The sequence below is a fragment of the Mus caroli genome, chromosome 7, assembly GCF_900094665.2.
Source record: "Mus caroli chromosome 7, CAROLI_EIJ_v1.1, whole genome shotgun sequence".
Lineage (NCBI taxonomy): Eukaryota > Metazoa > Chordata > Mammalia > Rodentia > Muridae > Mus > Mus caroli.
The window spans coordinates 122,391,462-122,408,112 of NC_034576.1; the positions used below are offsets into that span (position 1 = coordinate 122,391,462).

At 41.0% G+C, this 16,651-nt stretch overlaps 1 protein-coding gene across 1 annotated transcript in view; it reads left to right on the forward strand.

Annotated features, from left to right (window-relative positions):
• The window catches only part of LOC110298830 (ATP-binding cassette sub-family A member 3-like), a 105,091-nt gene that overhangs the window by 33,213 nt on the left and 55,227 nt on the right, over window positions 1–16,651 (forward strand). The window contains exons 13-20 of the mRNA XM_021168316.1: window positions 1,697–1,826; window positions 8,542–8,696; window positions 8,896–9,051; window positions 9,584–9,794; window positions 12,381–12,531; window positions 13,570–13,668; window positions 14,713–14,875; window positions 16,206–16,503. Coding sequence (XP_021023975.1) covers window positions 1,697–1,826; window positions 8,542–8,696; window positions 8,896–9,051; window positions 9,584–9,794; window positions 12,381–12,531; window positions 13,570–13,668; window positions 14,713–14,875; window positions 16,206–16,503 — 1,363 coding nt within the window. The remainder of the gene's footprint in view (window positions 1–1,696; window positions 1,827–8,541; window positions 8,697–8,895; window positions 9,052–9,583; window positions 9,795–12,380; window positions 12,532–13,569; window positions 13,669–14,712; window positions 14,876–16,205; window positions 16,504–16,651) is intronic.

Consider the following 16,651-nt stretch of genomic DNA (forward strand, 5'->3'; position numbering starts at 1 on the left):
AAAGAAAGAAAGAAAGAAAGAAAGAAAGAAAGAAAGAAAGAAAGAAGGAAGGAAGGACCTGTGGGGCCTGCAGATAGCTGTAAAACCATGAATGAACTGAAACCCACCAAACTATACTCTTTAAATGGGCTTACTGTCCAGTGTGTGCGCAACCTACATGGCTATTAAAATAAATTTATGAACTGGACTGATACCACATTTGGATTTTTATTTAGTCTTAAAAGACAACTTAACAAAAGAAATGGTAGTTCACAAATTCAGGAGAAAAGTTTAGATCTAGGCAACCAAAGGCACTTAAATTCAGAGTCCACTATTCAGAGATGGTCACTGAAGTAACAGATGCAATTTATCATCTTGTTCAAGGCACTTTCTCTTTCAGGCACAGGTGGAGACAGCGCTGTCTAACTAGTCTTTGCAATTCCTTTTGCAAGGCTGTGCCCACTGTTAGATGTATAGCTATCGTGTGATATGTGCTCCCAGTGCTGCCCAGCTGGCAAACTGCCTTTCTTCCTTTGAGAAACATCTTGACTACACTTACACAAGCACTGCTCTAGGCTCTCAATATGTTCCATTGGTGCATTCTTCTAATGTTTAGTGAACACTTTAAGTATTTCCTATGCACAGTTGCATATGTATTTTCCTGTTATAATATTTCTGCTTTAGAAAGAACCTGGTATAAGTTCTTCATAACGACAATCAGACCATGTTCTACAATGCATGCTACACAAGTGCTCAATAATTTCTTGTTAAATAAGCAAATGAGCTGGTTAGCAGTGATTAGTGACTAACGAGTTTTCAGTATATGAGGTAGAAAAATGATATGAGGTCCCTCAGTCTCCAATTTTGGAATGTGTGGGTTTGGAATGTGTGGGTAGATGGATAGTTGTGTGTCTCATGCAGATAAGAGCACAGGAGAGAGTTTATTTTGGTGGTATCTGCAATGGGATTTTCAGCAATTCGTTCTGAGACATAGGAGAAAGACTGATGGGCTGACTTGGTGTGACTGGGTCTGACTGACTGTGGCTGAGTGGGTCTGATTGAGTGGGACTGACTGAGTGGGTCTGACTGAGTGGGTCTGACTGAGTGGGTCTGACTGACTGGGACTGACTGACTGGGTCTGACTGAGTGGGTTTGACTGAGTGGGACTGACTGACTGGGACTGACTGACTGGGTCTGACTGAGTGNACTGACTGGGACTGACTGACTGGGTCTGACTGAGTGGGTTTGACTGAGTGGGACTGACTGACTGGGACTGACTGACTGGGTCTGACTGAGTGGGTCTGACTGAGTGGGACTGACTGAGTGGGACTGACTGAGTGGGTCTGACTGACTGGGACTGACTGACTGGGTCTGACTGAGTGGGACTGACTGAGTGGGACTGACTGACTGGGTCTGACTGACTGGATCTGACTGAGTGGGTTTGACTGGATCTGACTGGGCAGACTGGAGTTTAATCTGTTTCAAGATTGGAGCAGAGCAAAAACATGAGATTGTTCAGGGGGAAATCTGTAACCCTCCCCTGAAACAATCCCTATGACTGCCTGCAGGCATTGCTTGGTTTCCATAATTTAATCTCTCATTGATTTTATTTCTCCAGCCTTGAAATCAATGACATTTTTCTTCAACTCTGAATAGTTAATGAATCCTTGTTTACAGGTGACAGTCATCAAATTTGTACTTGTTTCACTTTTGACAGGAATTCATCTTAAAAACCAGTACTGTGATGGCAGTAAATGACTTGTCTTTGAACTTGTATGAGGGGCAGATAACTGTTCTTCTCGGACATAACGGGGCAGGAAAGACCACCACCCTGTCCATCCTCACAGGTATGTATCCAGGGTCACACTGGGGCCCTTTCTGTGGACTGAGTGTGGGCTTTTGCTGACACTTCTGTGATAATTTCTTTTATTGGCTTTCCCCAACATTGTTTTATCTCCTGTCAGTCTCTCTGAATCACAGAAAGCCATTGTAATTTGTTCAGTGTGCACTGCTCTCAGTGCGAATGTGTACTATGGACACATGCTAATTTGTGGAGAATATCTCAAACACAGAGTTAAACTGAAAAAAAACTTTTAGAAAATATCCCTATATGTATAGCCTACATTCTACCATTCCAACACTTTACTTTCTATATAGCTATAAACCCATTTTAAAATATTTCAAAGTTGAATCTATACATTAAATATTCTTCTTACTATGTAATTGAGAATTTTTTTATTAGATATTTTCTTTTTTATTAGGTATTTTCCTCATTTACATTTCCAATGCTATCCCAAAAGTCCCCCATACCCTCCCCCCAACTCCCCTACCCACCCACTCCCACTTTTTGGCCCTGGCATTCCCCTGTACTGGGGCATATAAAGTTTGCAATACCAAGGGGCCTCTCTTTCCAGTGATGGCCAACTAGGCCATCTTTTGATANATATGCAGCTAGAGTCAAGAGCTCNGGGGTACTGGTTAGTTCATANTGTTGTTCCACCTATAGGGTTGCAGATCCCTTTAGCTCCTTGGGTACTTTCTCTAGCTCCTCCATTGGGGGCCCTGTGATCCATCCAATAACTGACTGTGAGCATCCACTTCTGTGTTTGCCAGGCCCCGGTGTAGTCTCACAAGAGATAGCTATATCAGGGTCCTTTCAGCAAAATCTTGCTAGTGTATGCAATGGTGCCAACATTTGGAGGCTTATTATGGGATGTATCCCTGGATATGGCAGTCTCTAGATGGTCCATCCTTTTGTTTCAGCTCCAAACTTTGTCTCTGTAACTCCTTCCATGGGTGTTTTGTTCCAAATTCTAAGAAGGGGCAAAGTGTCCACACTTTCGTCTTCTTTCTTCTTCAGTTTCATGTGTTTTGCAAATTTTATCTTATATCTTGGGTATTCTAAGTTTCTGGGCTAATATCCACTTATCAGTGAGTACATATTTGGTATGTTTGGTAATTAATATGGCCCAAGTGACTAGAACAGTTCCCCCACAGAATGTTCAGCACATGCATGCAGAGCATATTAATCATATGTCACCATTGTTCGGTCATTTGTTTTCAGCATTAGACTTAAGTTGTTTGAGGCAAGGGTCATGTTTTGTTAATTTTTCTGTACATATGGATAGTTTTGCCTGCATGCAGTACCCACAGAGGCCAGAAGAGGGTATCAGAACCCTAGGAACTGGAGTTAAAGCCAGTTGGGAGCCACCATGTAGGCACTGGGAATTGAACCTGAGACCTCTGGAAGAGCAGCCAATGACCATAACTACTAACCATCTCTCCAGTCCCTGTTAATTTTTCTAAATGTTAATATTTTAAAGGCAAATTTGGTATAAGTCAATTGGTAGCAGTCACCTTGATTTTGCTTAAGAAAAGCTGTGCTGTCCTGAAAGAAATCTCTAGCCTTAGTCATCACTTTCTGACTAATGTCCTGTCCAAGAAAACCATCGACCATCACTAGTTTGATTTCAGGTCCTGTGGACTTGACTAACTGACACATTTCATATAGATGAAATGATAAATCTGTGGCCACTTGTGGTGCATTGGAACTACTGTCACATGCCTTTTCATTTTACTCCAAAGGAAACCTTGTCAAATTTCATGTAAGGTAAGGTAAGGTTAGTATTGTCAGACTCACTCTGTGATTGATTATAGGGTGGTATCTTTGAAGGAGAGCCTTAGTGGATATAGCCAAGGAAAGGAAGCCACTCAGGTGGGTATCAGTTGATGAATAGACGAGTAAAAAAGTCATACATATACACAATTGAATACCATTTCGCCATAAAAAGAATGGAAAGTCTGTCATTTGTGACAATGTGGATAGGAATGGAAAAAAAAATCGAGTTCCACATGGTGTAATTCATATGTAAAATAGAAAACATAGAAGTTGGGAGTAGAATTGTGACTACATGAGTCTGGAGGGAAATGGGAGGGTATGGATGGGAAATGGGAGGGTATGGATGGGAAATGGGAGGGTATGCATGGGAAATGGGAGGGTATGGATGGGGAAATAGATCAGTAGTTACTAGGTTATTAGATAGGAATGAGAAGTCCTGGTATTTTATTGCCCAGTAAGAAAGCATCTCTAATAATCCCCATATAGTTTAAAAAGCTGGAAGAAAAGATTTTTGAAAGCTTTCAGCACTATACATTGTTTTTGTGCATTTGAAGAATCATGGTAAACCATTAACTAATGTGGACAATGTTATGTTTTACGTGTCAAAAAATTAAACTTAAAAAGATAAATTAATTATATAATTGCATGATAGGATAAAAACAGTGCTGGCAAAGCAAGCTGTTTTCTATTTGCCTTAGATTAAGATCTTTTGAATCTACTTCCTGTAAAAATTTAGGTAGACTTTCTATTTCCCAGCGATGTTAACTCTCTAGGTTCCTGATGGCTCCCTGCACTCCATAGCTACAGCAGTGCCCCAAGCGTCTCAGGAAAGGCAGCATTATCAAACACCTCTCTCAAATAAATGGTTTAATGATGATGCAACTCAAAAAGTTAAAAAGCAAGAACATACCATATCCAAACTCACCAGATGTCAAGAAATAGTAAAAATCTGAGCCAAAATCAATGAAACAAAACAAACAATACAAAGAGCTGTTTCTTTGAGAAGATAAACACCATTGGCAGGCTGTTGGCTCATTAACCAACAGAAGGAAAGGGCTCGAACAGAATCAGAAATGAACAGGGAAACATTACAGCAGACACCATAGACATACAGAATACCACAAAAAAATACTTTAAAAAACTAGACTCTATTAAGCTAGAAAACCTAAGGAAAAAATAAAAAAGAATAAGTTTCTAGATTGAGTTAAACCACCAAAATTAAACCAAGATATCAACAACCTAAACAGACTGAAAACAACAAACAAGATTGAAATAGAAGAAGAAGAAAAAAGGAGTCCTGGGTGGATTCACAGTAGATGGGTGGATTTACGGCAGATTTTGTTTCAGACTTTCAAAGATCTACAGCCAATCTTTCTTAAACTATCTTAAAAATTAGAAACAGAAGGAACGCTCTCAAACATAAACTATGGATCAAATATTACTGTAATACCTAAATCAGATAAAGACAACAGCAACAAAACATAAAGCCAAAGGACCATAGGACAATATCCCTGATTGACACAGATTATTACAGAGCCATAGGAATAAAGACAGTACGGTACTGGCACAAAAGCAGATATGAAATCAAGTGAACAAAGTAGACAATGCAAACATATCAGGTGGCTTTAGCCATCTGATATTTGAAAAAGTTGCCCAAAATATATACTGGTCAGAAGAAACAGTGTTTAGAAATGGTGCTTAGAATATCAGATGTCCAATCAGGCCTGCCTGAGAAGCTCCATCTCTCGATGTAGGAGAATAAAACTAGACCCATATCTATGACTGTGCACAACAACTAACCCCAAATGGATCAACAACATGCATGTGAAACCTGAAAATGGTAGAAGAAAACAGAGGAAGTACCCTATATGATACAGGTCTAGGGAAGGACTTTCTGTAGGACTCCATTTGCCCTGGAATTAATGTCAACAATTGGCAAGCGGGACATCACAAGGCTAAAATGCTTCCTTCTATACCTCACAGGAAGAAAAGCAAGTGAAGAGGAAACTGCTAGAGCAGGCAGGAGAGAGTCTCTCCTAGCTAAACATCTGAAAGAAGATTAATATCCAGATTTATACAGAGCATTCACTATTATTGCAAATTAGTCCATCCGCTAGGGAAATCAGTGTGGAGAATTCTCAAAAAGCCTAACATGAAGGAACCATGCGGCTCAGCTCTTCCACTCCTTGGCATATTTGCCTCAAGGCCTCAATACCCTACTCCACAGGTACTTTCTCTGCCATGGTCATTGTCGCTCTAGTCACAAGAGCTAGGAAATGGAAAGAACCTAAATGGCTTTCAAGTGATGAACGGATAATGAAAATGTGGCCTAAAAACACTATGGAATACTACTCGCTGTAAAAACAAAAACGAAAACGGAAATTGTGAACTTCGCAGGTAAATGGATGGAACTAGGAAAAGATTATATCAGACGAGGCAACAGAGATCCAGAAAGACAAACGTCGAATGTTGTCTCTTCTCTGTGGTCGTAGATCCAAATCTTCACGAGTGGGTGAATAACCTTGTAAGTGTTGCATTTCTGAAGGGAAAGACTTCCCGTACTCTAGCTGCCAGGAAAGTATCCCCAGCACAAGTGCCGCAGCTCTGCTTAGAGAGGTTTCCCCAGGGAGACAGTTCTGCTAGGAAAGGTATCCTGGAGGTCCGGAGCCAAGGAAAATCACGAAGTCCCACCTCATAACAAACCTCACACAGTAGAGAAAATCCTGTTGGGGTGACAAGCAGCAGAGAACTAGGCAGAAGGCAGGGTTCATACAGGGTTTCTTGAGGTGGGAATGGGGGTGCTTTCCAGACTGGAGGTTATGTGGCCTAATTTTGGGGGCAAGCTCAAAGATTGGTGGGATTTTATTCTTGAAGGGCAGGGCCTGGCCACTCTCCTAACTTGGGGCTGGGAATGACCACTAGAGCCCGTTAGAAAACAACCCCTAGGGCCATTAGAGAAGTCTGGAGGTGGGGCCTGGCCTCCTTTCATCTTGAGGAGCTGAGTCTGATGGTTACAGCTGTTTTATCCTCTGGCCTGGCTGCTGGACCTCCTCAGGGGGACCTCACCATGTGCACGCATTAAGGGTTTACAATGTTTACAAAGGGAATCCACCACAGGGAAAGCTTTCTCTGCCAGCCAGCTGCTTGGGTTGGCTTGGATAGCCAACAACCCTGGAGTAACTGCAGGTACCAAGAAAGCAATAAGGACTATGGATTTAGAGGGAAGAATATCAGAGTACAAGTGATGTGAAGAGAGAAATGGAAATAAAAGGGAGAGAACTCTAATTATAGAGGTGAGGAGATCAATACAGAAGGAGAGAGGAGGAGAGGATAAAATAACAGTAAGGGTGTCTGAAATAAACCCCCCAAGAAATCAAATTATTTCTTTATAATATATATTATTTCTTTATAACATCATATTCTTTATTATGATATCTTTATAATAAAATTGACCTAAAATTTGTTATATGTATAACAAATACAAGTCTGTATATAGTCATATATATTTTAAATGAAAATTTCCTACCTGGGCTGACAGTGTGCTCCACAAGATCCCTAGGCTACGTAACAGAACTACCAATTCCAGACATGAGACACCCCCTTGGGAAACCTAAAAGACTCTCCAAACATTATAACCTGCTCCCACAGGTCTTCCTTCTAGAGTTTATCTCTATTCTTCATGACTCAGTGCACTTCAGGCTTAGGATTCTGATGATCAGAACTGGATCTTCCCTGAAAGCCTCCTACCTGAGGACTAGCTTTCATGGTACCAGAAGTTTTCTTGCAAACTTCCGAAGGGGGACACAATCAACAGACCTATCCAGCTGTGACACATATGAACCACGCAATGACTAGCACAACAAGATAACAGTAAGGGCGCAGTGGTGGCACACATACCTTGGAAGTAACCAACAGTTCTCTAATTGAACTGAAGACCTGCTCAACATGAGGGAAAATATGCCTGGTCAACTACCTAGGGAGAGAGAGGTCATGGATGTTGGAGGAAATCCTACAACTACTGCTTTACCTAAACCATCCTAATCCCAAACTGTATTCTAAATATTTATCCTTTTAACCACAGATATGTGTAGACCTCTTCCATCATCAAAAAAAAAACAAAACAAAACAAAACAAAACAAAACCTTCTTGTTGCCAAAGAGACCATTCCAGAAAATTACAACTGACCAAAATGCAGAAAACAAGTAAGTTTGTGGTGTCTGGTCCAGTGGGTAAATCTACAACATAACTCTTACACCTAAAGCTCAGGAAGCATGGAGGAGGAGGGTGTGGGAGGATTGTAAGAGCCAGAGCCACACAACGTCTGTCCTGAGATCCTCTCTCCTAGAAATATAAGGGAAGATACACCTATGAAACCTCAACAATATGACTACATAAAGAAGACCCAAACAAGGAGGATACCAGTAGATATCGTAATACGGAAGGGGAAATCTCACAGGGCCCAACCATAGACAAAGAACAACAGACAACTAAGGAATGTCAAGAGAGGGAGAAAATAGTCACCCACAGAGAAGAACTTTCCAATTTGCTATATGATACCTGAAATCTTATATGTACAAGCAGCATTAGATGGACTGAGAAGGTTGTATTTGTGTGTGTGTGTGTGTGTGTGTAAATTTAAAAGAGGCCACAAGTTTGAGAGCAAATGGGGAGGTACATGGGAGGGATTAGAGGGAGGGAAGGGGAAAATGCTGTAATTATATTTCAAACCAAAATACTCTCAATAAAGACATAAAATTAGACAAAAAATGAAAAGTCACTTCTTTCGCTATTTCCATGAGATCATGACCACTGGCATTAGTTATCTCTGTGGATGACACTTTTGCTTTCGGTCCATAGACTCTGCAGGCAAGGTACCCAGTAAGCAGCACATTGCCATGTGTCTTTGCTGATCTAAGCTCTGCCATGTCTTTGCTTAATTGTAGGTTTGTATCTTCCTACCAGAGGAAAGGTCTATATTAGTGGATATGACATCTCATCTGACATGGTTCAAATTAGAAAAAGCTTGGGCTTGTGTCCCCAGGATGACCTGCTGTTCCCGATGCTGACAGTGTCAGAACACCTTCATTTCTACTGCGTGGTGAGCACTCACTTTCTGCTCTCCTCACATCCTCCAGGCAGTGTGAACAAGGACCTGCAGCCTTACCTTCATCAAAAGTTCACGTTGGAAGCAACAAGAAGGGCGAGCATGTGCACACAGCTCTGTTAAAGCCCTAAAGTAAGGATTTTCTAAGCCCAGGGTTGAGAGCACTGCATAAACTCTGACTCCTCTCTTTTAGATCAAAGGAATACCTTCGCAGAACCAATCAAGAGAAACTAACAGGATGCTCACTTCTTTTGGCCTGCTGCAGCAAAGTAATACCATGTCAAAGGATCTGAGCGGAGGAATGAAGCGCAAGCTGTCAATCATTATAGCTCTGATGGGGGACACTAAGGTAACTGACAGTTAAAATGGGTTCTCGTGGGGCTGGCGAGATGGTCCTGTGGTAAAGTACCTGTGGGGCAGGCACATGGAGACTTGGCTTCATGAATATCCCTAGCACCCAGGTAAAAGTGCCCAGCATGGTTTTGGGCGCCTATAATGTTAAACCAAAGATGATGTGGAGACAGACTGATCCCCAGAAATGAGTTCTGGGTTCAGAGTGAGACCCTGTTTCGAAAGATAAGGCACATAGGGTGGCTGAGGAAGACATTGGACATCAATTCCTGATATCCACATGTGTGTACACACATAGTAAGAAATAAGATAAAATAAAATGGGTCTCTACTCCTCCAGATTCAAACCCAAAAACTGGCACAAACTCAACTCTCCCAAATGATAAGGAGAGAGACTTCCCATTATTAACGCAACTGACATAATGTTTGACATAATGCCATAACTTTGACAGTTAAGGATTTAGCGGTTGTTCATCCTAGAGTGGCAGACATGAAGTAAGTTGACTCTTGGTTACTTACTTCTGTCTCTAGGTGGTGATACTTGATGAGCCAACATCTGGCATGGACCCAGTCTCCAGGAGGGCCACCTGGGACATACTTCAGCATTATAAAAAGGACCGTACCATCTTACTGACCACACACCATATGGATGAGGCCGATGTGCTTGGTGACCGGATTGCCATCCTGGTCATGGGGATCCTGAAGTGCTGTGGCTCTTCGCTTTTCCTGAAGAAACTATATGGTCTCTGTCTGTTTGTCTGCCTGCCTATCTGTCTGTCTATCTATCTATCTATCTATCTATCTATCTATCTATCTATCTATCTATCTATCCATCTGATTCTTTGTATTTTTAGCTGGGTGTGGTGGCACATGCCTATAACTGTGATGCTTCGTAGGCTTGAGAGAGTAGGAACAATGAAGGAATGATGAATTAGAAGCTCTACATAGCGAGACCTTGTCTCAAAAAATATTCTTCTAACATTATTTTCATTCTTGTTTTTTTTTTCTTTCTACACAGGCCTTCCCATGTTCTGATGCATTAGGTCTGAAGTATTTTGGTTATAATTTAGACAAAACCTATGCAGGTTTTTTTTTCTCCCATTCTGACCCAATAAGCATATTCTGACTTAGAAAATGTTCCTTATTGTCCCAATAAACAAGGACATTGTATTTATTTCTTCCATCTGGCTGATGATAACTGATAATTTGTCATAGGAGCAAAGATTTAATGCAAAGTTCAATGGAGGCTTATAGGGACTAATATAACACATGGGCACAGCTGAGTTGTTTGTTATGGATGCTGAAAGTATGTCTCAAACTAGTAAGAAATACAAACTTTGGAAGATACTGATCAATGGGTGTAGTTAAAGATGGAGTCATTCCAGTATTTGAATTCATTCAGCTCACATTTACTGGTTCTCCCATGAGTGAACTGTTAGATCTCACTCTTGATACACATGACTTAATAATATCTACAGAGCTCTCCCTTCTTATGTATAAGAGAGCTGGTGCTCATATTTCAGTAATGAGAAATCTAAAAGGTAATTGAAAGAGATTTGGGCCTGGGTTCATCTAACACCCAAGCCCAAACTTTTCTGTACTTAATGAGAAATCTAAAAGGTAATTGAAAGAGATTTGGGCCTGGGTTCATCTAACACCCAAGCCCAAACTTTTCTGTACTTAATGCTGGCTGGCTTGTCACTCTTCAGGAAGATAGACCACCTCTTCTTTTCCCTTCTCCAAAGAGGAATGTGGGTTTTAATAGTAAACTCCTCAATGTCAGAAGTAGGGTAAACAATATCATCGACTGCCTTTACACTCTTGATTAGTAAATAGAAACCAGTGTTCTATTGTAAGTCAACAGGGCACACATAATTAGTACCTGAATATATTGATTATTGATGGGGTTTTCAGTTTAAAAAGAAACTTACAAGGGTAATGATGGCTGGAAACACATTCAGTAGGTCAAGTCGTGTGTGTGTCAGGACTGATCCCATGCAATGCCTTTAATACTGGGTGGGCATGGTGGCCCACTTGTAATTCCAGCTGCCAGGAGGCCAAGACTAAGAGTCCCCCTAGCAAACTGGCTAGCCAGACAAGACAAGTCTTTGAGCTCTGGTATCAAGTAAGAGAGCCTGCTTCAATGTATACAGAAGATAGTGCTCAAAGAAGACACACAATGTCAACCATTGTCCCACATCAACACAAATGCATACAGCCATGTACACACACATGTACATATGCACTTGCACGCATAAGAACACACATACATTATTTGATGATTTAAGGCACACTAACCGAGGACCTATTATAAGCCAGGCATGATTTAGATCCTAAGGATGGTCCTCAGTTAGTGTGCCTGGAATCATCAAATAATGTGGATCTTTGTTCTCTCAGCTACTGCTGGCCTTTTTAGCAGGAGAGTACTTATAGAGAATATCTTCTGTAGTTCCCCAAATCTGATCTGTAACTTATATTGCTCTTCACTCTGGACTCTGAGAGCAGGAGGTGGTAGCTTTTGTAATACATTCTTTAAAGGTTGGGGATTAAACAGCTCAGTGGAAGATAATTTGCTTCACGTGCTCATGGCCATGGGTTCAATCTCATACATCACACACACACACACACACACACACACACACACACACACACACACACGAATACACTTCCTTAGACTTGTAAGCAAGTGACTTATAGCACATCATACCCACTACACACTCTGTGTGTAACCAGAATATCAGAGCCCACTGCTACCTGCCATTTGCAGAAGTCATTGATCATTGCTGGGATTTAAATCTAGTAAACCTTGATTTATTCAGTGAATGACTATCTGAGAACATGGCAGATAAAATAGCCTCAAAATCTGTCTCACATCTTATCTCTAGCTATCAGGTTACACAGCAGGGGTAGCCTGTGGCAAGAGGACAGTCTGTCCTGAGCTGCCTTGCCATCCTGGTCAAGTGGACTCAGGATATCACCGATTCTCTTATTACCAGCCTCTGTTCCTCTGTCCCCTCTCTGGATACTCAGGTTCAGGCCATGTGAGTTAAGTTAGTTCCTGTGATTTCAACCTGTGCTTCACCAGGAGTATCAGAGCCTGGGAACAGGGGGATCACTCAGAATAAGCTAAGCATGAACAGTTCTGGATGTTAAGTTCTTAGTGACATGTGCAACTGTTTGACAACACAGCATGCATGTGTGTCTTTTTATTACAGAATGCCACAGTGCCTTGTCACACGCAGCTAATAGAGCTGAACAGTAGAGATTAAGCATGCTTTAGCTGAGAATATTGAGACGCTTCCTTGACTTTCTTGATGGATCTTTTCAGGTGTGGGGTATCACCTAGTCATCGTGAAGACTCCTGACAGCGATGATGAAAAAATCTTCCAGCTGATTAAGAATTACATACCAACTGCCAAGATGGAGACCAATGTGGCAGCTGAGCTGTCATTTATCCTGCCCAAGGAGCACACGCACAGGCAAGGGTCTAGACATGCTACACAATGGTGTTGGGCCACCAGAAACCACTGTGACCTTTCCAGGTTTCTTCAAGTTTGGCAAACAGATCCTTGCCAGTTATCTATTGAGACACTCTAGTCAGAACGTTTGCTTTCTAAGATTTCAGTAATTGTACTGAAGGATGCCACAAAAGGTAGCCACCATAAGATCTTCACATCAATATATTGAAAACTGGCATTGATTGTTGATATGACAGGGCGCTATATTAATACATCTTTTTCTTCTTGGAACACAGACACAAGTCAATTTATTTTGTTGCATAAAAAGGGGTTTTAATGTTCCCTCTCATATATATATATATATATATACATACACACACACACACACACACACTTGTGTGTGTGTGTAAAAATTGTGATGCCTTAATAGGTGCTTGTTACAGAGTGATCAAATTAAGTAATTAATAAATACATCACCACATATACTAATTTTGCAGAAAAAATTAGAAGTATATAATACATCAGATTTATAGGGATCCGTCAAGTTTAGTGCTCCTACTAACTGGGAGTTTATACTGCACCACCGACATGTGCTCAAGATTGCTCAAGCTCAAGACTCTTCTATGTTGGGGATGAACAGTTTCCAAGCCTCTAACTTCTGTGATTTTTTTTTTCATTTTTCTGCTTGGGTGTGTGTCTTATACTTCTTATTTGTTTATCCTGTATTTATTATAGTATTTTTCTGTTTGCTTGTGTTTCTTTAGAGGAGCTACAGTATGTAGTAAGTAAATTAAATCTAAACTATCAGGGAAAACAGAAAGTCAATATATGCAGAAAGTTAACCATGATTTTATTAGAAAACCAGGAAGCAGTTTGCTGTAGCAACTTGCTGGTGTATTTTCCTTCTGATGTCCCACATTTGTGATTTGTCAAGGACCTTGAAAACCACAAACATCACAAGAATTTCCGTGACACATGAATTGCACTGCTCAGGGAAATTAGCCAAGAACAGATAAACACATGTATGCTTGTGCAGATACTATCTCCCTTATCTTTCAGGTTTGCAGAGCTTTTCACAGACCTAGAAAAAAAACAAGAAGTGCTGGGAATCTCTGGCTTTGGTGTCTCCATGACTACCATGGATGAGGTTTTCTTCAAGTGAGTAACAATACACAAATAAGGTCGAGAAACCCTTCCAACTCCCCAGAGCTACACTTCACTTTGAAAGCAATTCTCATTCATCTCAAGATACAGGAGAGGCACCAACCTTGAGCATTCGCCATGAAAGCCTGGGACCCTCAACCAAGTCAGGCGACCTCATGTGTGCTCTGATTTCCAGCATCCAGTCTTTGGACTAGTTTTTGTTCTCACAACCCTTCTTACCCATCATGCCACATGGAGGCAGCTTCTAAAACACCACATTGCCCCAGAATCCCATTACATCTTCTTATTCTGTGGTTTCTTTTCTGTGATTGCATTTCTACTTTATATTCTCACGTGCACACTTCTCAATAGAATCATGAACCAAGGAGGTCAAATCAGCCATGTATTCATCTGCTTTGTAAAGTAATCTGTATATTTATTTAGTGTAGAAAATTTAGAAAAACATGTTAGACTTCTATAGAATTAGAAGTACTATAAAAATAAAATTGCAATTACCACTATAATTTTGTAAGATGTAAGATATTTAATAACCATTTTATCCTAAAAATAAGAGATGCATTGTCTTGGAACTTTATTCATGTTTAGTTTATCTTGGCCTTGAGGCTGGGGCTCAGGGCTGGTGTCCATGTGCTTTTCTTACATACACAAAGCCTTGCATTCAATCTACAGCACCAGAAATTTTGAGGTGCTGGGAATCAAACCCCCAGGCCTCCAGCATACTGGGCAATGTCTTGATGATTGAGATTCAGTTTCCTCACATCCACACCCAAAGTGCGTTTCCCATCATTAGTAATAGGATTTCACATGAAATCCATCAAAATGTCTGTATGCATGGAAAATTTGGAGAGCAGGAGTTAGGGAGCTAATATTGAATCTTATAAGTTATTTTTTAACACACACACACACACACACACATATATATATATATATATATATATATATATATATATACAATCAACTCTCTCTCTCTCTCTCTCTCTCTCTCTCTCTGTATGTGTGTGTGTGTGTATGTGTGTGTGTGTATGTGTGTGTGTGTAGGGTCAGTAATCTGGAAGATTTGAAATTGAACACTGAGATTGCTCCATCAGCTTCCAAAGTGAGCCAAAGCTCAAATGAAGACAACCAGAACATGAATGTGCCCAGAAAATTTGAGCGACCAGGTTACTCAAGAAGACACTTGGATTCTTCATTCAATACCGGGGTGAGCATTTCCCAAGAATATAATGCTACCATATTTGGAGAGAGTAAAAGAAGATACTTAAGTTTTTGAACTTAATTCAGAAGAGTTTCAAGGTTCTTAGAGCAAGCCCATTCACACAGGGAAACATTTGTAAGGAAATTCCCTTAATTTTCTAACTTGGTTGTGAAATAGTGAAGGTAAAAAAAAAAGGTCTATTTTAATTACTTGATTCCATTTACTTTCCTATTATGTGGCACACGTACATACATATGTATATCTACATATGGAGATCAGAGAACAACCATGAAGAGTAAATTCTCTCTTTCTACCCACCATGGGTGTTCTGGAGATCCAGTTCAGGTCATCCGGTTTTGCCACGTGCATGCTGATCCACAAAGTCATCTTGCCAGCCCAGATTTCACTTTCACACTTGGTCTTCATCACGGGGTTTTCAGAACTGTCAGTTCATTCTGAGCTGAAGAAGAGAGCTGGTTCAAATGATTACAGTCACTACTCACATGCACAAAGGGCATTTCAATCCGGATGTGGCTGGGTCCCAGAATCCCTTCATCATCCTGGGGCTGCTACCTCATGGTCTAACATTTGTGGTGGTGTTCTCCTGATTTATCTTCCGTACAAACTTTTGCACTTTTGTGCAGCAGAGATTCTTATGATGCAAGAAAGTATTGTATATGAGCGTCTAGAATTTTGAGTTGAAGTTGTGATTTTCCACTGTCATTTATTGGATGGTTGTCGTTGGTCAGGCTGACCTAAGACTGTTTGGTGAGGCTGTTTCAGGGGGCTGAACATATTCAAGTGCACCCTGTGTCAGGTGGGAGGTGCCCCACCTTGCCACCTCCTCTCCATACTCTGTCCTCCCAGTTTCTTCCTTGAGTGTAAACTGCCCCCCCCAAAGTTTGAAAAAAATAGACAAAATTATGTATTCATGTACACTTCCAAATAGGTCAAGTGAAAATATACTGGGCACATTGCAGTTTTAAACTAGATTCTTCTGTTCCCTGACATTCAGTAACCCTGTAGATCATTGAGAGCTGGCCGAGGAAATTTGATGTGAATGGTAATGTTGAAGGATGACATTTAATGTAAGAGAATGGATGTGGTGTTCAGCAAAGAGGCATAATGAACATGTCAATGAAAATTCCCCTTCGGGGACTTTCATAATACTGAAGTTAGGTGCCAAGCGTTAATGCCCTCGTAGAACACAATGTAGCTGGTCTGCCAGCTGGGCTCTTCCTTCTGCACTTCTGTCATCACAGCTGAAGACGTTTGTGCTGGCCACTTCCATCAAGGTGTGTGACCGCTGTAACATTATCTTTCTCTCCTCTTGCAGTGGTCTCTTTACATCCAGCAGTTCAGAGCCATGTTCATCAAAAGGGTAATGTTCTCTTGGCGCTACTGGAAACTGCTGCTGCTGCAGTTGCTGGCACTTCTGGGCCTCATGTATCTTCTGATAAAAGGAATAAGTTTCTCAGCTCCTACAGAGCCTGCCAGGGTGATGGACTTGGAACAGTATGGCGAGACCATTGTCCCTTTCTCAGTTTCTGGGGATCCCAATTTGACCCAGATTCTCACCAAAAATCTTGAGATCATGTTGAAGGCTAAAAAACAAAAAATTCATGAAGTACAAGGTAAGTCTCTTCCAAACAGAGAAATAGTACCTACAGATGAAGACCCGTTTATACCAATTTGAAAGGAAGGTCTTAGCTGGAAAGTTCAGCTCTTTGTTCCTCTCCTCTCCTCTCCTCTCCTCTCCTCTCCTCTCCTCTCCTCTCCTCT